This window comes from Uranotaenia lowii, chromosome 2, assembly GCF_029784155.1.
Source record: "Uranotaenia lowii strain MFRU-FL chromosome 2, ASM2978415v1, whole genome shotgun sequence".
Classification (NCBI taxonomy): Eukaryota; Metazoa; Arthropoda; class Insecta; order Diptera; family Culicidae; genus Uranotaenia; species Uranotaenia lowii.
Genome location: NC_073692.1, coordinates 374,226,707 through 374,251,527, shown reverse-complemented (window position 1 = coordinate 374,251,527; position 24,821 = coordinate 374,226,707). Strand labels below are relative to the sequence as shown.

The 24,821-nt window shown below is 38.2% G+C and overlaps 2 protein-coding genes across 7 annotated transcripts in view; both read left to right on the top strand.

The window, feature by feature from the left end:
- LOC129745613 (cationic amino acid transporter 2) overlaps positions 1-22,150 on the top strand; it is a 75,257-nt gene extending 53,107 nt beyond the window's left edge. The window contains exons 5-8 of one of the 3 annotated variants that reach the window (XM_055738795.1): positions 1,900-2,090; positions 2,172-2,447; positions 2,597-4,401; positions 20,980-22,150. In XM_055738795.1, the coding sequence (XP_055594770.1) occupies positions 1,900-2,090; positions 2,172-2,447; positions 2,597-4,302 (2,173 nt within the window). In that variant the 3' untranslated portion in view covers positions 4,303-4,401; positions 20,980-22,150. The remainder of the gene's footprint in view (positions 1-1,899; positions 2,091-2,171; positions 2,448-2,596; positions 4,402-20,979) is intronic. The other 2 variants (XM_055738797.1, XM_055738796.1) reach the window with 2 other exon arrangements.
- Positions 10,488-11,479, top strand: LOC129745622 (uncharacterized). 4 transcript variants are annotated; one of them, XM_055738815.1, is made up of 3 exons: positions 10,488-10,701; positions 10,826-11,009; positions 11,105-11,479. In XM_055738815.1, exons 1-3 carry the CDS (start codon positions 10,661-10,663, stop codon positions 11,105-11,107), a joined length of 228 nt encoding a protein of 75 aa, XP_055594790.1. In that variant the 5' UTR covers positions 10,488-10,660; the 3' UTR covers positions 11,108-11,479. The 4 variants fall into 4 exon arrangements, with proteins under 4 accessions (XP_055594790.1, XP_055594788.1, XP_055594787.1 ...); XM_055738813.1 differs by having other exon boundaries at positions 10,798-11,009; XM_055738812.1 differs by having other exon boundaries at positions 10,798-11,009; positions 11,069-11,479.
- Positions 22,151-24,821: the final 2,671 nt, after the last annotated feature.

Here is a 24,821-nt window from a genome sequence, read left to right as displayed (position 1 = left end):
GTGGTCAAGCTTCTATTTCAAATGCTCTTCGCTCTTTTCACCACCTTAGAATTTTCTTCTGATCTTCTATCCGTCTTTCATTTCAACTCTTTAACCCTCACCGATAAAGCCGCAAATTCATTTCATAAAACAAATTCACGGTGATTTCTCCTCTTAAAATAATAAAAATAATTCGGCTATAAAAATCAATTACAAAACATCGTTCCGATAATCGAAAATAGTTAGGCCAAGATTTCTGACCGTTGACCGTATGCGACAACTCAATCCAGTTGGAACATCCGCACAAAACGAAAATAAGAAATCTACCTAGCCATCGATGGAACGATATCGCACAATAGAAGACTTAACAGAGCAACCACATGCTAAATTTTTTGTCCGTTCGGCACATGTGCACACTCACATGGCGGTCGAACCATCCATAATTAACTGTATCGAAAAATGTAGTGCCTTCTCTATTGGGTACTACTTCTTCAATACAGTTAATTGGTGTGGGACAAAGAATTTAGTATGTGGTCAAGCTTCTATTTCAAATGCTCTTCGCTCTTTTCACCACCTTAGAATTTTCTTCTGATCTTCTATCCGTCTTTCATTTCAACTCTTTAACCCTCACCGATAAAGCCGCAAATTCATTTCATAAAACAAATTCACGGTGATTTCTCCTCTTAAAATAATAAAAATAATTCGGCTATAAAAATCAATTACAAAACATCGTTCCGATAATCGAAAATAGTTAGGCCAAGATTTCTGACCGTTGACCGTATGCGACAACTCAATCCAGTTGGAACATCCGCACAAAACGAAAATAAGAAATCTACCTAGCCATCGATGGAACGATATCGCACAATAGAAGACTTAACAGAGCAACCACATGCTAAATTTTTTGTCCGTTCGGCACATGTGCACACTCACATGGCGGTCGAACCATCCATAATTAACTGTATCGAAAAATGTAGTGCCTTCTCTATTGGGTACTACTTCTTCAATACAGTTAATTGGTGTGGGACAAAGAATTTAGTATGTGGTCAAGCTTCTATTTCAAATGCTCTTCGCTCTTTTCACCACCTTAGAATTTTCTTCTGATCTTCTATCCGTCTTTCATTTCAACTCTTTAACCCTCACCGATAAAGCCGCAAATTCATTTCATAAAACAAATTCACGGTGATTTCTCCTCTTAAAATAATAAAAATAATTCGGCTATAAAAATCAATTACAAAACATCGTTCCGATAATCGAAAATAGTTAGGCCAAGATTTCTGACCGTTGACCGTATGCGACAACTCAATCCAGTTGGAACATCCGCACAAAACGAAAATAAGAAATCTACCTAGCCATCGATGGAACGATATCGCACAATAGAAGACTTAACAGAGCAACCACATGCTAAATTTTTTGTCCGTTCGGCACATGTGCACACTCACATGGCGGTCGAACCATCCATAATTAACTGTATCGAAAAATGTAGTGCCTTCTCTATTGGGTACTACTTCTTCAATACAGTTAATTGGTGTGGGACAAAGAATTTAGTATGTGGTCAAGCTTCTATTTCAAATGCTCTTCGCTCTTTTCACCACCTTAGAATTTTCTTCTGATCTTCTATCCGTCTTTCATTTCAACTCTTTAACCCTCACCGATAAAGCCGCAAATTCATTTCATAATTACAAATTTTGTTAATAAAAGGAGATTTATTTTAAAGGTTGCAGTTCTCAGTGACACGTGATAGCCAAAAAATTTTTCTGTGTAGAAAGATAGATGATGAGATATCCTAGAATCCATAAAAATAATGCTAAAGGAACCTTTTATTTCAGTGTTAATAGAGAAACAACTTTTAATTTGAATCTTAAAACACTACACTCTACAGCAACTTTAATCCCAACTAACTCAACTCACTCGATTGCACAGATTTTCGGAAGAACCCAAGGCCAGCACCATTCCGTCGACCAGCAAGCAGATGTACGAGTCCTCCAATCTGCTCAAGTCGGGCAACCGCGTTACTGGCTCGGCCTTCATCAAACAACTGTTCAACTCGGGCTGCATAAAGGTCCCATCGCAAGTATCCACCAGCGTCATCGGGGTGCTCGTTACGCTTTACTGTATGTTGATTTTATTTTTAAATTTAGTTGTTCAATTTTGGAAGTGTTTTTATTATTTACAACTTTTTTTTCTTTATTAAGGTTTACTAGCGTTGGCTCTTTCGCTGACAATCTACTACGCCCGACAAGCGCTGTACGAGCTGGAACCATGGGCCCTAGCCTTAGCTGGAGCCCTGCTAGGACTACTGTTAATGGTTCTTCTGATGATGTCCATTCAACCGCGGGAAACGACCGAAGCACCCTTTAAGGTTCCACTGGTTCCTCTCCTACCTGCCATCAGTATTTTCGTCAACATCTACCTGATGCTGATGCTGGACGTCTACACCTGGATACGGTTCGGTATCTGGATGGCAATCGGTAAGTTTGGTATCGTTTGAAAAAAAAAATAATAACTAACTACAAAACTAATTCTGCATGATGCATGCTACTACGTCCTGCTCATCCGTAGCGTAGACTAATCCGTATCCGTATTTGCTCCCGTTTCCTATGCCCACTCATTCTCTTAGGTCTACCTATTTATTTTGCATGTGTATGTTTCGGTAGTAGAGAAATTCGAAAAGAATCGGTCACGGTGGTCAGTTCAAGGCCAAGCAAAAATGGATCGACCTTGTTTGCGGAGGGGGTCGAGAATGGGGGATTTGAGCATGGGGAGGTGACCTCGGATACAACGAATGGATATTACTCCAAAAATTTGACTAATGCTGTTGGGGACGAGAAGCAGATGAAGATCATGGGTTTTGGAGGGGAAGACAAAGAAGTGATAAGAGATGAGGAGTCAACACAGACTAGGGACGCCTCGAGGACGCCATCTCCAAAAAATAGCTTAGATGAAATAATTGCCGTTTCTGATTTGTCGGATCTGATAACGGAGATGTTTGAACCGGGTGGAAAATCCTATTTTGTGCAGGATTTAAATGAGAAGGAAGCGGATCGATCAAGTGAAGAAACCAATAAAGCAATCGCTATACTCGATGATATTTTGGAAGACGAAGAAAAAACTATGGACGAGGCAGCTTTGGACGACGACTCGCTCGCTAGTCCCGTTTTCAGAGAACGTTCTGTAGTGGCAGACATCCATCAGGAAGATCAGATATCGGAGGTACCGATGGACAGTCTCGAGGATAACATTGATCAAGAGATCCTTAATATTGAAGAACAAGAGGAGCTTCGAGAACCTAGTTCGATTAGCTCACGAGCTGTGTTTGTCATCGGGCAAGACGATGTGGAACATTTTGGAACAGAAGACGATCTACACTACAACAGGTTAGACAGTGATCAACAACAAGAGTTCATGACCAGATTGAGCACTCTACTAGTGAATCCACAAATGTTGCCGCCCAAAAGAAGAAGTAAGACTGCCACAGGACTGGACGAGAGCGAAGATGATGACTCAGACTTGCACAAGAGCAGTAGTGAACCAAATTTCATTCTCCTCCTCAACGGTTCCAACCATTCAAACGAAAGCCAAACGGATGATCGAACTCCGCCCCCAGCACCAAAGTTCGATGAAAACCTCTACAAAGCCATAAAAGCCGAAAGCGAGCTTGAAAAGACTGAATCATCGAACGTTCCCCAAGCACCGAAGTTTGATCCAATCCTCTACAACACAATCGCAGGAAAAGATCGCGTCAAGCGACCGAGCGTTCTCGGTTCACCACTGGCTTCCAGCACCTCCGGCTACCACGACGTAACCCTCCGTAAGCTTAGCACCCAAACTCCTCCAGCAGCTGACAGCAAAACCCCCGAATCTGAAGAAGACCCTTCAGCAAACCCCCGTGAAGTGTTCAAATCAAAGCTAGAGCAAATCCTTCAACGAGGTCCCACCCAAAAGGTTCGCCCAAGATCCCTACAACCCCCTCAACTCCTAAACCGACAGGTTTCCCATCCCATTATCAACACCAACTCGATGCCACCTCCTCAGCAACCGTCAAAACTCTCCTCCCAAACCTCGCTTCAACAAGACAAAACAACGCTTTCCCAAAGCACCCCGAAGCTAACCCCCTCGGCCGTCAACTTCCGGGACTTCAGCAGACCCTTCGATACGACCAAGCGGAAACAGAAGATCCTCTTCGACGATGTGCTCAAGGCTATCAATCCCGATACTCGGCCGAGTACGATCCGCAGTTCGCTCGAGCATCGGATGTCGTTTGCCGAGTTCAAGAACGGCCTGAAGAAGACGGTGCCTCCGAAACAGTATCTGCCGAATGCCTAGTCAAGTTCCAACCCCATCGGCGACAGTTCATCTTTCATTATTTTAGCAAGTAGTTGTTGTGTTCACTCATACACGTACACACGTAGTGTTTGTGCATAGGTAGGTTGATTTTTTTTGTTTTTTTTTCTATCCAATAACAACCCCTCAGTAATGGTCTAACCTTCTTACAGCTATTGTTTATGGTTAGAACAGTAGATACATTTCAAGTAACTTTTTAACATACCATCAAACATTTATTAAACGAGTAGAATGATAATTAACAGGGTAAACCTTTTAACATATAAGTTTTCAACGAAGAATTCAGATTTCAACACAAGATTCCAATTTAGGTTAGATGGAACATTATTATACCACAGCACTTATTCAATTTTTTTTATATATTAAGACCATCTGCAACGGTACAGGCGTTTAGGTACACTAGCTTTGGCACAATTTTAAATTTTGCAATCGGCTAAAACACGCGCTCCCCACACCGCACAGTGGTCAAAAATGTGAAAAACGTGATCATTGCTTATAATCTTTTAGTTCACATTTTAGGTTATTAGTGTCTTGGGAGAAGTTTTCCAGTAAAATCAGCTCTATAACAAAAAATTATTTTATTTCTGATTAATTCTCCTACAAGTGAGATAAAATTTCTAACTTCTCTATTATAGGTTTTAGCTCTTTGATGTCTTGGGCAAACTTGTTTAAAATCAAATTTTCTACAACTTTGTCTCAGACGTCATGTTTCTAAAATAATTATTTTCCGAGCTATAGGTTAAATAAGAAACTTAACTTCTGAAAATCAGTTTATTAATTACTTTTTTCAGTTAATTTTAAGTTTAATAATATGTTCCACAAAGTTGTTTGTCTCATTAAAATACATCACTTGAACACTTCAAGTTTGTAAAATATGATACTGCAAAGCTATGTTATAAAAATTACCGAAAATAGTGCTTTTTCACGCCTAATTTTACAAACACCGGGCAACATCCGGCAAACCGCTTTAGATGCAAATTAAAGTCAAAAATTTCGTCCACAAGATGCAGGTAGAACCGTCTGTATCCGCTTGTATTCAAGCGAGATACATGAATTTTACTTTTCCATGTTTGCATTAAAAACAACGATTTCTATGAAACTATAGCACATTGTACTACGAGTGTTTTCATCTAGCTTTTCCCTGAGCGATATCAGAAGTTCTAAGCTGAGGTTTGGAAGTGCATTTGTATTCATCATTAATTCTTCTCTCGGTTTGGCTCTCTGCCCGAATCACCACCCACCGTACCTACCGGAAAGCAAACAAACACGTTTTGCTGGACGCGTTGCTTGTGGTTCTAGAAATTTCCCAAGCAACCAAAAGTCTCATATCCACTTAAACTCGTTCCTCCAAAGTTCGAATTTCGCTGAATAAAGGTATCAAAGGGATTGGTACCAAATTTTCTCGAATGTGAGCATGAAAGTTACAAAAGGTTCCTCAAATAGCCTTCTATGAACTTGAAGTTCCAAAAAGTTCCTCAAATAGCCTTTTTTGTGACATGTCAATCGCACTCACACAGTATACAAGCTACAAATTAGGTCTCAGATAGCCTTCTGTGAACTTCAAGTTCCAAGAAGTTCCTCAAATAGCTTTTTCTGTGACATGTCAATCGCATCATTCAGAATAAAAGTTACAAATTGGATCTCAAATAGCCTTCTATGGACTCGAAGTTCCAGAAAGTTCCTCAAATAGCCTTTTTGAGACATGTCCGCCATATCATGAATATGAAATGTGAACGAACATCACAAAAGGGCATATAATAAATAAATCATTTTTTGGAGCTTGGAAATTGTTGAAATGTATAATTTATTTTGAAACTTCAACTTAGAACAACTTAACGCTAACTCGCAAATGATTGTTTTTTTTTTTTGTAAATTCTTTATTTGAAACGGCTCATACCTTTAGGCTTAACTTTACTTTGACTTTATAAAACTTCATCTAACTAATTTATTACCACGAATTTATCACACATTGAAAGTCAGTTGAATCAATTCATTGATTAAATATCAAGATAAAATCAAGAATTCGTATAACTTTATGCTTAACATTTCTAAACATGGAATTTCTTTTTTTTTAATCGATATTATTTTAACGGATGATTGATTTATACGCCGTTTCGTAATGTTTCTTAGTAATAATCAACATGCGTCTTTGCTGCTGGCCGCTGGCTGCCCTTGCGGGTATTCTAGAAAGCTTATATTGTGCGTTTAGATAAAAATTTAATAAACGTCGTTGGTGAACTGGCATCATGGCTGACTTCCGACCAAAACACATTGAGTCGTTTTATTTAAGCGTGCGCCAAGAAATTTTCAAATCAACGTTGCCACAAATTCATTTGAATCGTTTGTGTATCTCATTCTTGCCCGTAAGAGTATATTTCACGCGAACACAAACGATTGCTGGCGAAAACAGCAAAAGCAACAAAAAAACATTTCCACCCCGGCAGAGGGTGGTGGTTTGTACAAAATATTTCGATCCCAACCGATGTTACTCAAACCGTTTGGGCGCTCATACAAGCAGTGCCATACACGATGCAAATCGTGTTCACAGCAATAAAATTTCATCTAATTTCATCGCATTTGTACCAATGTTGTGTAGTCTGTGGCCCGCTTAATGTATGTAGAGATACTCTGGTGGATACAAATTTATCTGTGGCAACGTTGCATATAATACACTGTTATTTTTTTAAACACAACTGTCAAAAGTTCGGAAGTAAGTTCGGGATCGGAAGTCCGGACTTCCGAAGAAGAAATTTAGTGCTGGCGCTATAATAACCACTTCGAATTTTAACTGCCGGTAAGGCAACATCTAGGGGTGGCTTCGTGGCAGCGTGTTCGGCTATCATCTCGGAGGATGAGGTTCAAATCTGGTACCAGGACTAATTTTTTCCATTAGGTTGTTTGATTGCTTGAGTAAGCAAATCAAATAATTGTGTAGCAGAACTGACGTGCGTGCCGGCATGTATCGAACAAAATTAAAAACAAAGCAATCAAGTATAATCAATTGAGGGAGGCGATGGGAGGATTAAAATGGATGCCAAGAAACCGGCAGCACCACATGGCCTGGTGATGACCAAAATAAGAGAAGAGAGGAGAATTATTTTTTGTTTTTGCTGATTAAATGTTTACTTGTGGGCTGAATAGAAGGCCGTTCAAATATGTAATGGAACTTCAAAGTTTCAATAAGAACTTAAATTTTGGGCTGAATAAAAGGAACTTCAGCACATTGATTATGCTGATTAAGCTGTGTTCGACCTTTTTAACGAGACTTTTGGTTGCTTGGGCTACGTTTAATTTTACGTTTATAATTTTCATATTTTTGTGAAATCTCACAGCGTGAATTGTTGAACCTCAATAGAATGTAGATTAAATTTGCTTTCCAATGAATATACTTTTGATTGGTCCAAACAAAGTTAAAGCACTGAAAATCCGGGTACAACTTGACCACAAAAACAGATGAAATTTCAATTTGTAAAATAATCGCGCAAAGTAGTTAACTTTGAAAAATTCCAGAAAATTCAATTTTTGTTGCATCGAAAATCTAAAGACAGCAAAATGTTAGAATTTTAATAAATTTTGTAGTAATATTTTTTCTAAAACTCTACCATCGCTCAAACAGTTTTTATTAGCAATCGAATGAAAAGTAGGATTTTTAGACTACTTTTTTTATCTTTTTGTGACCATTTCATTAAAAAAAAATTAGAAAAACATTTCTTGGATTCATGCTGTAGACATTAACTTCAGCTGGACGTGTAATATATGAATAACAGCAGTTTTCCTGAGGCATGTTTTTTCGGATTTTTTTTTTCTTTAATGCTGAATAACGAGAAAATTAGTAGCTTTAGCTACATATAATGTCCTAAACCTATTTTACTGACATTACGAGGTTTCTATTGATATAAGTTTTTTATGAAGTTAATTATAATTCAAACGACTTAGATAGATTTTACTTTTGGAGTGTCAAATTGACACTCTAAGTCGGAAAAGGGAGTTTTTTTTGTCCAGGCTTCCAGGGTTCGTCCATAAAAAAAGTAAAGATTCAATATTCAAGAACTTTTGAAATCATTTGGGGTCCCCGAAGAAATTTTTGTATTTTGAAGCTTCTGAAAAAAGTTATAAGCCTTCAAACTTGCAAAAGTGTCAAAATGACACTCTAATGCGGATGAGGGTTAGGGTAAGTGAGCCCTATTTTGGCATGGTCCTTTTCTTGGCATGCCAACATGTCTTTTCGTGTTTTTCAGGTCCAAATTGAGCTTAAAAAATTTTGAATATATTTTCATTGCGAAGAGAATAATTTGTTTCAAATCTGTGCATACCGAATTTTTTGATTGTTTGTACTTTAATAAAGGAGTTAATTTTTTTCGATCTGCATCCGAGGAAATTACGTTGGAAATCACCGTATGAAAATCAGATGAACTCACCTTTCTAGTGCAACTGTTGAATTCACAAGCGCTTTCAAACGCGGATATTTATTTGAAAAATTTGCAATAAATACTCATGCTTACAGTTAAACTCGGCAAAAAATCAAAAAATACTAGAAAAACAAAAGAATGAATATTTATTTAGGTTTGGAATGAAAATTGAAAACTAATTTTGTTCCTTTTCTTGGCATGCAACTTCAATCGAAATACACCACCAGTGTTGGAAGCTGAAAAAAATACATGTTCATTAAAGAGGTATTTTTGGACTGATGTGTTCCCTAAAAATTCATTTAAAACTACGCACAAATATTTTCATACTAATTGGATTGTATGATAAGACCGTTTTCATAAACTTAAGCTTCAAAATAAGTTGGAGGACATAAGTGATTCGACTAACTAAAAGTCATATCCAAGCATTTAAAATGCAAAAATCGCTATTTGGGAACCATGAATCGAAGGTACATTGGTATGCGTGCGAACAGCATTTGCATTGCAGTCTGCCGAGCAAAAGCCACGTGGTCTCCTACAGAACACAGTGGTTCGAAATATTGAAAAAAAAAACTAAGTTAAATTAAGCATCTCACAAGACTTATGATGTTTTTCTTATCTAAAAATTGTTAGATCGATGGCAATTTATGATTTTAGTATATAAAATACATAATTAATTGAGTTTTGGAATCGTTTTCTATTGCTTGGGAACCATATACCTACTCAGATTTAATTTTTTGGAATTTTGTTCTAATTTTTTTCATGAAAACAGAAGTTGGAAGTTCAGGAAAATATCGTTTGCTTTCCAATTATTCCTTAAAATATTTGATGTGAGTCGAATTAAAAAAACTGTTTTAGCAAGGTTTATATTCTAACATCTATTTGGCGTGTCAAACCACTGCGCAACACCCCGGGCATTCGAGATGGCTCTTGCTAGAAGCTCATTGTAAAAACCCGCATGTGGCCATACGGAAAATCTCCGGTTACTTTCCACATCCTAAAGGCCTTCCGGGTAGAGGTGTGCTACCGGTCGTGCGTGTCGTATATCACCCGAAACCGAACTGGACTGAGCTTGGTCCAAGTACGCAAACTGTCGAAGTTTTGAGTGAGAGCGAGAAGTTGGATGTGAGGGAAAGAGACGAATATCGAATCGAAAGGTTACATCAAATTGTCGAGGGGTCACCGAATGTAAACGTTTTACCGCAAAATGTAATAAAGACAAATCCATTCCTTACATTCCCCTTCTTCTCCAGTAAAAAGAAAAACATAAAAAAATGCTTATTTAACGATTACAAAATATCCAGTATTAAAGTCATTGTTTACTTCATGTGTTTGTTTCTGGTCTCATTAATTATTGATTAAGAAAATCTTCTCATAAATTTCAACTGAATTAAAAATGGCACAGTACGTTCTTGGTCAAAACTAAGCTGTTAAACAAAAAAAAAGTTGAATAGAAAATGCGTAGCGTGGCCCTGAATTAAAATATTTACAATCAGTAAAATATGCATGGCTCTTTTTTCATAAGATAAATACTTCTCTCTCTCTCATTCCAGATAACTTTTGACTTGTTTTGGTGAATTATAATTAGAGCAATAAAACTCTATCTTGAACTTACTAACCAACAATTGAATTCAATTCAACGGTGATTGATATTGATTTGTGCCTCCAATTGAACACAACTAATATTTAACGTAACGCTGACCTTCGCTACCATGGGCCACTAAAGCCCTACAGTATTTTAGGGCTTTATGGGCCACCACCCACCACTAGGCGTTACTGCCACAGCTAAAGTTCATAAATAAAAACAAACATCTGCCTAAATATGTTCCTGAAAAGTGTTTCGTTGCGAAAGAGCGTCGTGGTCAATCTTTGCGCATTCAAAAGTTCCCCTGTGAGAATCTTCACGGCTCAGACTTTGAGAGTACACCTGCATAATGTATCTTTCTGTCGGGCTCTGTACAGGACTTATGCTAAGGTGAGTTTTCATAAGTTAGTAGTGTTTACAGTCAGCGCACCCACTTCTTAAGTCTTGTCCACAATGTCCCACTGTCCACTCCTCGACAATTGCAAGAACGCACCTTTCCTTTTTCCGTCTGTAGTCAAGGTGGGAAACCAGCGACAACATTTGGCAGGAAACCCGAAAGTTGCAAACATCATGAGTGGATTAAGTCGCGCGATTTCTGCAAGAATAAGATCGGGAATAAGATGCGCCATGACACGTTTACCGGATCATCCCCTACGAGGTCAGTGCAGACTTCTAGCGCCCTCCTGCATCAAGGAAAGGTAAGTCATAAGGTGATACCATACTACGGATTTCTGGAATGCTTCCGAACCTCTCATAGGATTTTGAATTGTTGCTTCCTTTTCTATCCAACCAGTAACGACGCCAAACTGAGGACATCCAGCGGAACGGAATGGATGTCATGTGGCGCTCATTGCAGCTCTGAGTCAAAAAAATCGCAACAAGGTCATCGTCATGATTCAAACCTTCAAAAAGGAAACCTAATTCAATCAGCGTGCCCGATTGCGTGTCCACATGAACAAAAGTTTGTCAAGCCCACAAACTGGAAACCGTACAGCGACCTGCTGTGCTATCTTAAACGGATTTTCATCTATATATAAGCACCACCCAGCGTGTGATGCTTTCTAGCTCATCTCACCGGTATTCATTCGGGTTTGCTGAAATTTATGTGAAAGACTTCCTGACGCTGGAAAATCACAACCAGTCTTACTGAACTATTATTGGTTTGTATTCTACACGATTGATCCTGTAAAGTAACCCTAAAATATAAATTAACAGTAGTCTCTTCCATGAGAGTTTACGTTCGTACAATAGAGAAAACGGCTCCCTTCAAATTTTGTCTGAAAGGTTTTTTTTTTTTAAAATCTGGGTTGACAATCTAGCACTATCAATCAATCTAGTTAGACAAGGAATATAAATTTTCAAAACATAATCTATTACGTTATCAAGTTGACTTTCAGAACTCTTTAACGTTTTCAAAGCTGCGTCATCGAAGGTAGTTTGGTCAGTGGAAATGCTTAAAGTAGTTGAGTTTGGTGATTCATTGCTATTAGAAATTATTTCATTACTATTCCATGATTCTCCACCACACATTTGAACAACCATGGTTGCAAGATTAAGCTTCCTGATCCCAAGCTGTTTCATCGCCCCAAGCGAAATCGTACTTGGTGTAGCTACCCTCACTGTTGTCTACGCAATGCTAGAAATCCTTGCAATCGTTCGGATCATCCATTAAATCCTCCGAGGTGCATTCGCTACTGCTGCTCGAAAGATAGTCGTTTGATCTAGCTGCGAATCGTTCATTGCAGTTTTTTGACTATCGTTTCTTGCTTCGGTTGTTTGTTGTTTATCTTCGGAACCAGTGAATCTATAGCTTGCTTTACTTATATCTTACAATTCTATATGGTTACCTAGCGCTCAAAAAAAACATATTTCGAACTATATGATTCGTAATCGTGTGATCGAACATAAAATTACATGAGCTTCTCTTTCTCAGGTAAGCTTCACTTGCTTCTTTGCTGGTATTTCCACATATTGTTCCGATTTTCAAGGAAAAGGAAACGTTTTCGCCTGACTGAGAATTGAAATCTAAAGCGGGCCACAGACTGTTTTATCGCAATTATGCCTAGGTTGATGCTGGCATTCTCGACATTGTCAGAACGGGCGTTTCTACTTGTTTAGTGCTGACGCGTCTGCTTTTCCTAGAGCTAGCTAATCCGCTTTTCCTAGAGCTGGCATTTCTGCCTGATTTAGAACTAGCGCCTAACTGGTTAGAACTTCTGTTTAAATCAAATGTGACATTTTCGCCTCAAATAGTGCTAGCGTGTCCGCCTGTGTTAGATCTAACGCTCCCACATGTTTGTGCTGGAGGTTCGGCCTTATAAAGTGTTGGCGTTTCCGCCTGAATAAATGCTGACGATTCCGCCTACGTGGGTGCTGGCGATTGCGCTTGTGTTAATGTTGGCGTTTCCGCCTAAGCTAATGCTGGTGTTTCCTCATACGTGAATGCTGGCGATTCCGCCTGTCTTAGTGCTGGCGTTTCCGACCGAATCAGAGCTGCCGTTTCCGCCTAAGTTAGTGCTGGCGTTTCCGCCTAAATTAGTGCTGGCGTTTCCGCCTGTGTTAGTGCTGGCGTTTTCCGCCTAAGTTACGCTGGCGTTTCCGCCTAAGTTAATGCTGGCGCTTCCGCCTGTGTTAGTGCTGGCGTTTCCGCCCAATTCAGTGCTGGCGTTTCCGCCCAAGTTAGTGCTGGCGTTTCCGCCCAAGTTAGTGCTGGCGTTTCCGCCTAAGTTAACGCTGGCGCTTCCGCCTAAGTTAGTGCTGGCGTTTCCGCCTAAGTTAATGCTGGCACTTCCGCCTGTGTTAGTGCTGGCGTTTCCGCCCAATTCAGTGCAGGCGTTTCCGCCCAAGTTAGTGCTGGCGTTTCCGCCCGTGTTAGTGCTGGCGTTTTCCGCCTAAGTTAACGCTGGCGCTTCCGCCTAAGTTAGTGCTGGCGTTTCCGCCTAAGTTAATGCTGGCGCTTCCGCCTGTGTTAGTGCTGGCGTTTCCGCCTGTGTTAGTGCTGGCGTTTTCCCCCTAAGTTAACGCTGGCGCTTCCGCCTAAGTTAGAGCTGGCGTTTCCGCCTAAGTTAATGCTGGCGCTTCCACCTGTGTTAGTGCTGGCGTTTCCGCCCAATTCAGTGCTGGCGTTTCCGCCCAAGTTAGTGCTGGCGTTTTCTGCCCAAACCAAAACTGGCGCTTCCGTTCGAACCAAAGCTGGCGTTTCTGCCTTGATCCGATGCTCTCTGGTTGTACTAAATTGAATTCATCTATTGGCCAAGATTACTTCAAATTTACGCCATATGTGAATTCTCGTCTAGAGCTGGTAATAATTCAAATTTTCCGGATAACCGACTTGTGATACTCACCTTTTTCATAAACAAAAAAAACAGATAGCCACTGAATACTACTTTCACCTTATCACTTATGCTTATTTATAATTTTTTTGTTATTTTCGATGCACTTTATTATCACCATCGACGCCATTTTTTTTGCAGTAACCGGAGATTTTCCTCATACCTTTTGTCAATTCATCATTCCTGGGCTCCTGGCAGGATCGCCAATGTAAAAACCCGCATGTGGCCATACGGAAAATCTCCGGTTACTTTCCACATCCTAAAGGCCTTCCGGGTAGAGGTGTGCTACCGGTCGTGCGTGTCGTATATCACCCGAAACCGAACTGGACTGAGCTTGGTCCAAGTACGCAAACTGTCGAAGTTTTGAGTGAGAGCGAGAAGTTGGATGTGAGGGAAAGAGACGAATATCGAATCGAAAGGTTACATCAAATTGTCGAGGGGTCACCGAATGTAAACGTTTTACCGCAAAATGTAATAAAGACAAATCCATTCCTTACACTCATAATCTCAGCTAACAAATTCAAAAGGGCAAATTTTTAAATACCATTCAAGGTATTTTTCAATTTCTTACTTTATGAAGCCAAACTCTACAATATGAAGACAATTGTTTGGTAGTGAATATAACCCTATGTGTCGCAATCGCATTGCGGAATTTCTGGACTTCCGACTTTTTGAAATGAAAGCTTATTTTCTGCTTCCCTTTCAACCAAATTTCATCAATGTTTTCAAAAGCCTTTTAGTTGTATGAGTGGCGCCCGGTGTTCCATCGTCGCATAGAACTTTACGCTCAGCTGACGTCATTCTGTCAGTGGCCTTATATTCAGAATAGCCAACGATTCTGTTAACTGTCAATTGAGTATTGTTGACAAAGATCTATTGCACTTTGCTGGTGGCCAAGAATCGGATCATCGAAACGGCAAACAATTGGTACGGCGGCCAAGTAATTGGAGCACCGAAGTGAGTACTTAGCATGCATTTTGCTCACATTAATGAAAGTTCCATAGGGAAAACATAGTTTTGTTGAACTCTAAGCAAGTTAGCAAGTAAATTCTTCAAAGGATGTTATATGTTGCACTCAACAGGAAGGTAGGAATGTCGAAAAAAGGGTAAACCATGCCTTAGGTGCCAAGGTCGGGTACATTTACCCTAATGAAGTTTGGTCAAAATAGGTCGAAACAAGTGAAAATGGACTGACGATTGAATACCTGTCTTTTTCCAATTGACTTCGACAGGCCGAAATGAAACCCTTTGTCGAGCTGAATCGGTTTTGATCCTTTTGACTAGTTTTAACTTGCTTCATTGACAACGACCTGACTAGTTTCGACCAAAACATTGACTTATTGAACAACTACCGGTTGGCAGAAACCAGTTGAAACCGATTTTTATCTATGATTGAACAAAGCTTTAAAAGCCAAAATGACTATACACATCGTAAGCTTAATTGAAACAAAAAAAAAAACATTTTTCTTTTTGACTCAGTTTGGGGTACTTATTCCAAATATTCATTTAGTTTACTAACTCTTGTTTTCGGGATGCGTTTTGAAAATAGGTAAAAATTCATTAAATATATTTGTGCACTTGTTTGGGCGAACATGCTACTTTTGAGTATTCTTAAGTCAAATTTTCATGATTACCAGTAGTTTGTAATGCAGCAGACGGCTTTTTCTAGCCAGAAATTGAAAGGATTTTTTTCTTAGAATCATGTCAGTGTAGTTAATGAGTTGTAATGTTTTAATATAAAAACCGTGAAATTTCGTTATTATGTATTGTTCATGTAGATTATATTGTTAACAACCTTATGAAGAGATTAATTACCGTAATTAATGTTTGTCACTTTGATTTATCGGACTTAGGCTGGAACAAATATCGATGTCTTCTTTTGTCCCCCCCCCCTTCGAAATTTCCAAAAAACCCGAAGGGGGAAATAAATAAAGTTTTAAGTATTTCATGAAAATTTTGATAAAAAATTCAAATATCCTAAAGATTACAAGACCAAAAAAGAAATTTTGGAGGATGGAAGTAATTTCACCACATGTATTCTTGATTTTATAGAATTTTACGGTAAAAAAAATACTTTAGTTAATGGTTTTGTGCAATGATATAGTATGCTTTTTTTTTGCATACACGCTTTTGTGCAATTTATTCCAATTTATTTGTTTTTCGCATTATTTTTTATTGTCCCCCCCCCACCTCGCGATGTTCCAACTCTGAGTGACAAAAGAAGGATTTGAAATTTGTTCCGGCCTATTGGTGATGTCCTGCGGAATAAAAATGAGATATGTGATGATAATACCTACTTCTAAACAAATTCTACCCGCTCATTTTCACCATCTTTCATTTCATCTAACCCTCTATCCATCTATAAAGTTTCATAATCTTTAGATGTCTCTACTGAAAAGGGAATCACTTTTCACCGATAAGGCCGATAAGTTAAAGAAATATGGTTAACAACTTTTGATAAAAATCGGCCGTTTAACTGATATTTGATTTTTTTTAAAGAACTTAAGTTCATTGTTGTTTTGCGTTAATTTTATTAGGATGCTTCTGTTATTCTCCCGTTCTTATTCATATAACGTTTGAACTCAAGAAACGCTGACTTGGCTACTAATTCGTTGAGGCTAAAAACTATTTATTTAAATATGAAGTCAAGAGTAGTGTGACATACATTTTTTATACTTGATACGGTTTTTATTAACATCTTTTCTCAATTTATGTTACGTATAGACAGGTTTTGGCGGCAAAAAAACATTCAAATAATTTCTCAAAAACGAACAATTATTACACCCAATGTTACCCAAACATGTGTGAAAGTAATCATTGTTGGCTAAAATTTTCTCATCGTGAACCCCAAACGTCAAAATTAGTTTGTCGTATTTTTTAAAATCCTCTTTCAAGTTTGCAGGTTTTTCTAACAAAGCCGTATAACGGTTGGGAATTTTGAAATCGATAACTATGCATAATAATAAATTTTGCAAAAGATTTAGACGATGATGAAACAATTTTTCCTGCCTGGAGAAGATTGACGTTCTTCTCCGAATTCACTGAGTATACTATAGAAACTCAATCTTGTAGCATAGTCGGTAATGCGTTGGACTAGACAGCCTAAGATTTGACGTTTTTAAATTTAGAAAATCTAACCTTCTCGGATAGTTTTCCTTGTTTATCGATTTAAATTATATTCAGAATCAGTGAATCATATTGTCACTGATATTGTCTTAAAACAAGCGACAAAGTCGACGTGTGGTTTTGTCTTTATTCTCTCTCTGTGCGACCACCTTTTGTCTCTTCTGTATGTGTAGCATGACAAAATGAAAAAGGTAATCAAGATTTTTCGCGTCGTTGAGAAGATAACGACAAATTCTAATGTGAAATTGTCCTGAAATTTAAAACTTGGGACAATCCGCTGATCGAGACTTGCGGCATATCAAAAGAAAGCTTTTGGCCTCTTCATAAACGAAATGGATCAGAGAAGCGATTCGGGGATACTGGGTCGTAGCAATGGCGAATTTGGCCGGTTCCGGTACGAAATATGTCAAAGTTATCGGATCGAGACCTGCGATATATTGATATAAAGCTCTTGGCGTCAACTTGAAGGGAATCGATAGGAGAAGCAATTTGGGGACACTGGATCGTGGCAATGGCCAATCTGACCGGTTCCAGAACGAAATATGTCAAAGTTATCGGATTGCATCTCGTATTGATTCCCCTAATCTGGATGTCAAGAGCTTTCTTCCAATATGCCATAAATCTCGATTCGATAACTTTGACATATTTCGTTCCGGAACCGGCCAGATTGGCCATGGTCACGACCCAGTGTCCCCGAATCGCTTCTCCTATCGATTCCTTTTATGAAGAGGCCAAGAGCTTTCTATAAAAATGTCGCAAGTCTCAATCCGATAAATTCGACATATTTCGTTCCAGAACTTGACAAATTGGCCATGACCATGACCCAGTGTCCCCGAATCGCTTCTCCTATCGATTCCCTTTATGAAGAGGTCAAGAGCTTTCTATCAAAATGTCGCAAGTCTGAATCCGATAACTTTGACATATTTCGTTCAGGAACCGGACAGATTGGCCATGGCCACGACCCAGTGTCTCCGAACCGCTTCTAATATCGATATCCTTCATGCTGGGGCCAAGAGCTTTCTTCCAATATCTCGCAAGCTATTATCCGATACCTTTTAGTTGGTATTTTCTGAACCGCTTATCCTTATATTTTTTAAAAGCAACTAACGAATGTTCTGTAAAAATATTATCGGAATCCATCAACAAAGAAATTTGTCTTTATCCTTCAGAGCGTACGACAACGAAAAAGATTTAATTTTTTTTTTGTCACGAAAAGTTCAAGTTGGGACAATGTCATTATCATTGAATAGTAGGCGATTTTTGATTCACTGGAATCACCCCCGAGCTGCCCGTGAAGCAGCTCAAGTAGAAGAAGAAGAAGAAGAAGGGTTTATCTGACATGAATCAATTGTTGAAAACCGTAGCCTCCTTATGCTTATGCTTATGCTTATGCTTATGCTTATGATACATACACAGCCAGATCTTGTCAGCATCCCGGTGAGTAGTAAAAGTACATTTACTACCCATCTTTACTCGGCCGGGCCCACTGTGCAGTATTAGACGCAGAGACAACTGGATCACAGGGAAGAAGAAACGTGGACAACAGTACCATACGTTTCCATGATAAGATTTTTTTTACGTTGGGAGCTTATTTGCTAAAAGAAGTTAGCTCCTGGATACCGGTCCTTAGTTGTTCCTCCTCAAATGGATGGAAATAAGGTTATTTCACACAGAAATTCAAAATTTGTGGCGGAATTTGATTTTTAGCTGTTTTTTTTTCAAAAGATAAAATTCTTTGCTTAAATTTATTAAACTTGTGATGTAAAATTTGAATTTCTGTGTACCTTATCTCTGGTCATTGACCTTGGATATAGCGCCATTGCTCGCTCTTGAAAAGAAACATTGATTGAACAGAAAAAAACACGTTATAAAAACCTCCATAAAATCCTTTGAAAAAAATTAACTTTTCAAAAGATTTTATGAATTTAAATGAAAACATCAATCTCATGTACATACCTTTTGTTGAATAAATTTACTGTTAAGCCTTAGAAACCTATTCTGACATTGATTGAAATATCTAAGATGAAACAAATTGTCGAATTCAATGACTTTACCGAGAAAATTATATAAATTATTAAGAAAACCTTTAATTTCGAAAACTTTATTTCCTTCCCTTTCATCATGATCAAATTATTATTCAGCAAGCCTTGACTTCTCCTCGCCTTATTGCAAACGAATGAACGAGCATACCAACATAGCTCAACAGCAGATTCTGTGATATTTTTTTCAATTTGTCTATAAATGTTTTGTTCGGCAAACGGATTCAAACGGATTTCATTGGAATACTTAGTTATATAGTGTGAAAAAAACTTCTCTTAGCTTTGTTTCCTGTGTGGTTGAGCGGCCAACATTTGATTTTTGCTCCGTTCCGGTCCGTTCAGCAAGCAGATTGGAGGAACGGATGAGACAGTAAGGGGAACACATGAAACACGAATAGAAGTTTTATATTTTCAACATTTCCCAACTTCTCCAACACTTGTTCACTTTCACTATTTCACAGGTAAAACACAAATATTCGGGGATTTGTCAGATATTTGGCCTTGCGGATGAGATTCCAAAACCATAATATTTTTCACATCCCTGAAAATTTCAACTCAAACGTTTTCCGCACAATGTATTCTTTTTCTAGTTCCGTCGTATGGTTGCCTTTATTCGGAGTTTCACTTGAATTTCAATTGAAAGTTAAGTTTTATATGAATTTATATAGACGAAATCGCAGAAATTTTTTACGGACGAAAAAAAAAAAAACGCGTGCGTTGCAATCAAGTCAACGCCTACTCCTCTGAAAACCGTAGCCTCCTTATTGAAAACTAAACTAACCGGATTCCTACAATATAGGGCTCTTGCTCAGTGCATAAGTATAAGTGAGCCGTTGGGCAAACAAAAGTGACAGTGTCATGTAAAGTAAATGCTATTCGATAAATCAAAGTTATATTTTAAATTTTCTAAGAAAACTATTGAAAGCTATCTAAGTGCAAGTTCACTGGTGTTGGGAAAAAGTGGTAGAAATTTTGACACTTTTAGCACATTTGAAAATTTTGCCATGTCAAAACATTTTCAAGATCTGTAGCCTTCAAGTTTTTTAACAACACGTGTTGTAGTTTCGCATGCTGTGATGCAAAATAGCAAATATTTCTATCATATTCGGCTGAAATAGAAACAGTGCTGTAAAAAAATACAACGCCCAAAGATCTTGGAAACATTTTTGCATGGTAAAATTTTCAAAATGTCAAAATTTCTACCACTTTTTCACAACACCAGTGAACTTGCTCTAAGTATATGTGAGCCGTTGGGCAAACAAACATGACAGTGTTATATAAAGTAAATGCGATTCTATAAAACAAACATATATTTTTAAATTTTTCAGAAAACTATTGAAAGGTTTCTAATGATCTGCACATTTTTAAGAAGTCAGTGTATTTGCTTACTTATTTGAATGAAGTAGGCTAAAAAAATCAGTTATAGAATTTTATGAATTTGGAAACGGAAATTCTTTAATGGTGTCCTTCTGACTTCAAATTCTGTAGGTTACAGCAGGGCAGGATCTTTGAAAAAAGATCTGAGGAACCGTTTTAATTTTTGGTTCATTTTTCAATGTTGTTTTGCTTAATTCCGAACTCAAATCTGATCGAATATTCAAATAATCACATTCACTTGCTAGCAGATAATTGGAAATATTTCAAATTTCATGTTTTCTAATAAAAAGCGCTTTTTTTAGAATTTCAGAAAAATACAGCATTTTAGTTGAATATTTCTGTTGCCACATATAAAAACGTCTAATGTGTGCCCAACTGACCCCTTTAATATGTGTGTAGCAAACACATGAGTTTCATGAGTTTCAAATTGCGATTTGTAATAATGATTCTAATTGTTGAAGCTTCATTAGAAACTTTGACTGCACGCACAGTCTTTTTGCGGTTTTGAGATCTGAATTCGGAAATCTTTTCTGTGTCTTGATTTTTTTCTTAAAATCGGGTAATGCATTTTTTAAATGCCACACTTTTTACATTTGTCATTAAAATGGAGGCTGAATAGAATTTGAAATAGATGTGTAGGTATATTAGGAAGCAAGGTATTGATGCTGTATCGTTTTAACTAACAAATGCTGAAATTTCCAGAAAATACACATTTAAAAAAGTACCTAGTAGCATATTATTTAAAAAAAATTAATATTAATTTATTTGTTTCTCCCTGAAAATTAAAATCACAGGTCTCGCCTTGTACGTCTTCTACGGCTACCGAAACAGCTACAGGGAAGTATGTGCCCAGCAAATGGGCTGGACGAAGCTCAAATATGTCCACTAAAATTATCAGAGACAACTCATCCGGATTATTCTGAGACAACCTACATGGAGCTGGACACCTGGAAGAACACCTGAACAAAAGTGATATTTACTGCTGAAATTATTGCTTTAAAAACATTTCTTCTATGCCCTGTTTTTTTTTCTTTTTCTTTCCATGTAGGATTAAGCATTGTACATATGTAGAAATACATGCACTCAAACTAATAATTGAATAAACCTTTTTCATCGTTGAGGAAGTTGAGGGCGCAATTTTGTGCTGTTTTTTGCCTTGGCTGATGAAACACCACTACTCATGTAATAGCTCTAGTTTTCCGCTTGATGTAATAAGATGTAAGATCAGCTACGTTTATTGGCGAACAGGGAATGTACCAAAAGAGGAGATGAAAAAAACTTATTTATGTATAGTAAATTAGGAAAATGAAATTAATCGAAGACGAACACAGATTAAGATCAACGGATTTAAACTGCAAACTAGCTATAACAACCAACAAACATGCCATATAGATAAAGAGGAAGAAGGGAGAAGAAAAAAAACCCAACTAGCTAATGTGTTACGCATCGGACGCGTTCGTAGCTTGTAATTTGTTAAATTAGAAAAAAACCAAATGAATAAGAGTTAGACGAAAAAAACATGAGCAAAAGCTTTTGAACGGGTAGAGCAGAAAGTAAAAGTCAGCTGTGTGACAGCTGTTAAATCTCCTAATAGATGTGTAATAGCGAAGGAAAAAAACCCTGTAAACTTAATCAAAGAAAGAGTGAGCGTTCGGTTAAAAAAACACCTCGAAGCCAGTATATTGACCAAAAGATACCATACAAAAAAACATTACTGAAACCAAACGTAAGTATGGTGGGCCAGGGCAGGCGTTTATTTGTTTTAATTTATTTTAACGAAAACGAAAGTAATAGATGTGGTAGGTTGAATAAAAAAAAATTAGCGCTCCTGCCTGCCCACACGCACACGTGATTTCATTCATAGCTACGAACGAACCCTCGATTGAGACCCCCGCCCATTATGATGTGTATAAAGATGCTCTGTAAGCTACCCTACTTATGAAATAAATGTGTAACAGTAAAAGGTGAACAAAGTGTTTTTTATTTCTTTTTCAAGTGCCCTCTAGCTAGGTTGATGGCGGTATCACAGCACAGTCATCAGTTGGGTTCGGGTGGTGAAGCGATATTGATCGCTGTTGTTGAAACTACGGTTGGGCCTCAACCGATCCTATGATCTTGACCAATTTAACCACTAATTTTCCTTACCAACTTTCAAAATATTATTTTATGAAGAAAAAAACAATCAAATCTTCTTAAAAAATTCATTATCATTATCGGCTATATCGGTGAAATGTTGTAGTCTTTGAGAAAGAATAAAGAATGTTAAAAACAGCGAAACTTCTCGGAGTTCGTCAAGCACGACTCGACTAAAAATATTTATTATATTAATTCGGTGTTTATATAAGATGCCAAAGTTCTACTCACAAATTAGTTTCTGCTTCTAATTATTACAAAGGAGCAATCCTGATAATCCCAGCCGCTTAACTATTTACTAGTTCTGAAAGCTTCAATCTTCATAATCTTAAATCTTAACTAATTGAATCACGTTCTAACCTCTCTTTCAGAGTTGAAGTGTAGCATAGAAATAATCGTGTTGTGGATTTAACTAATAGTGCGCAATCTAAGGAATTAGAATTGATCAGTATGTTAAAGAATGTATATCTGATTGTAACCTACCAAACATATGAATTTATCGGGAAAAACTATAAACTGTATGTAAACTTATTGAGCTCAACGTGGAACCTTATCTTCAACTTCTCTTCTCACTCGTGGTAAACAAAGTGTCATCCTCTGCAACGACGCCGCGGCTGATCGCTGATCGTGGTTGCCAGAATCGTTAACACCCCAACCCCTAACACCTAGTCACTCGGTTTTACTATCCTCTCTTACGTCCAAGAGCGCAACCTTGATTACTAGTCGCTGAAAAATACCATCTGCAGTCCTGACATCCACTTTGTGGACCACACCGTCGCATCCTGGATAAACTCGTTCCACGATTCTGCGCAGCCATCCGTTTCGTACTGATTCGTCGACGATCACAACCAGGTCGCCGATTTGCAATGGACGTACATCGGAGAACCACTTCGTTCGTCTAGCTATTGTTGGCAAATAACTTTTTATCCAGCATTTCCAGAACCTATTCGTAAGATGTTGCACCGATTTCCAGTTCGTACGGAGATTAACAACGGTATCTATGGGAATTTTAGGGGGCTTATCTCCTTCCGATGAGCTCGGCCACAAAAAGCTGTTGGGTGTAATAATCTCGTCTTCTGGATTCACCATAGAGACAAATGTCAATGGGTGAGAAATGACGATCAATTCTGCTTCAGCTAAAAATGTCTTCAGGCTTTCTTCGTCGAGTTTTTCGTTGTAAGATAACGTCTTAAAAGCTTGTTTGATTAATCGTACCTTTCGCTCCCACACGCCACTCATGTGTGGAGCAGAAGGGGGATTGAAATTCCACGCTGTGAATTTGTTGGTGGACGATTTTGCTAGTTGGAAATTCAAATTTATTATTATTTCAAAGTAGTCGAAGATTCCTTTGAATTCAGCTACAGTATTTGAAAGACCCAAATACTAGTATTTCACTAGCTACTTGCTAGCATCCTCAGTGGGTTATCGACTAAGTCGATAACCCACTGAGGATGCTAGCAAGTAGCTAGTGAAATACTAGTATTTGGGTCTTTCAAATACTGTAGCTGAATTCAAAGGAATCTTCGACTACTTTGAAATAATAGTTTCATTCAGCTAAGAGGTTCTTCAAACCTTTGATTATTAGTCAAATTTATTATTTCTTCTTTAAGCTTCTAAGCTTTAAGCCATTATCACTAAATATTTCTTGGGGTGGTCCATGTTTTGTTATGAACCTACGTATGGCCATCTTACAGGAATCTGACGATAGTGTGTGTACCACTTCCAGTGCACTGCCCTAATGGTGAGACATGTGAAAAGTGCCACCCAGCGCTTTTCGTTACACCTACCGCGTTTGATTATAACAGGACCAAAATAGTCGATGCCGGTAAAAGTAAATGGGCGAACGAAAGGGGTTATTCTCGGTTGATGAAGTGGGGCCATTTTTGGAGCATACGGTTTGGCACGATAGACGCGACACCAGCTACACTGTTTTAAAGTTTTCTTAACGGTTGCCCGCATTTTTGGGATGTAGTACTAGACTGAGTCGATTTGGGGTCATTGTTGAATTTCTCAAACCCTGGGGTCTCAAAAGCTTCGTTTTGGTCCAAAACTCATCCATGATTTTTTGCAGATTTTTTAACACGTTCGTCGCCACGGCACCCATATTCGGGTGACGGGTGTATTTCCTGGGGGGCCCCGTCACATCAAAAAGCGTGTGACGCTCTCTTACTTGAGTTTACCGCTCAGCTTCGCCACACGTTTCAATTATGGGAGTTCTCCCTCTTTGCATTCTCTCTCTGAAAATTTCTTTGGGCCCGGCTAGTAAAACTACCAAAATGAGCGTGGCGACGAACGTGTTAAGTAACGTTTACATGAGTAAATTTGGACTTTTATGTTTGTATTGGAAAATTGAATATTTTGTACTAAAAAAACAACATCTTTTTTTATTCTTCTGTGCAACCGAGCCTGCAAATGTTTTTTGTGCCAATTTATAAATTCTTCAAAGGAAATTTTCCGCTGAACAACTTTGTCGAAGACCGTTAATTCGTATCTTATTGGGCAA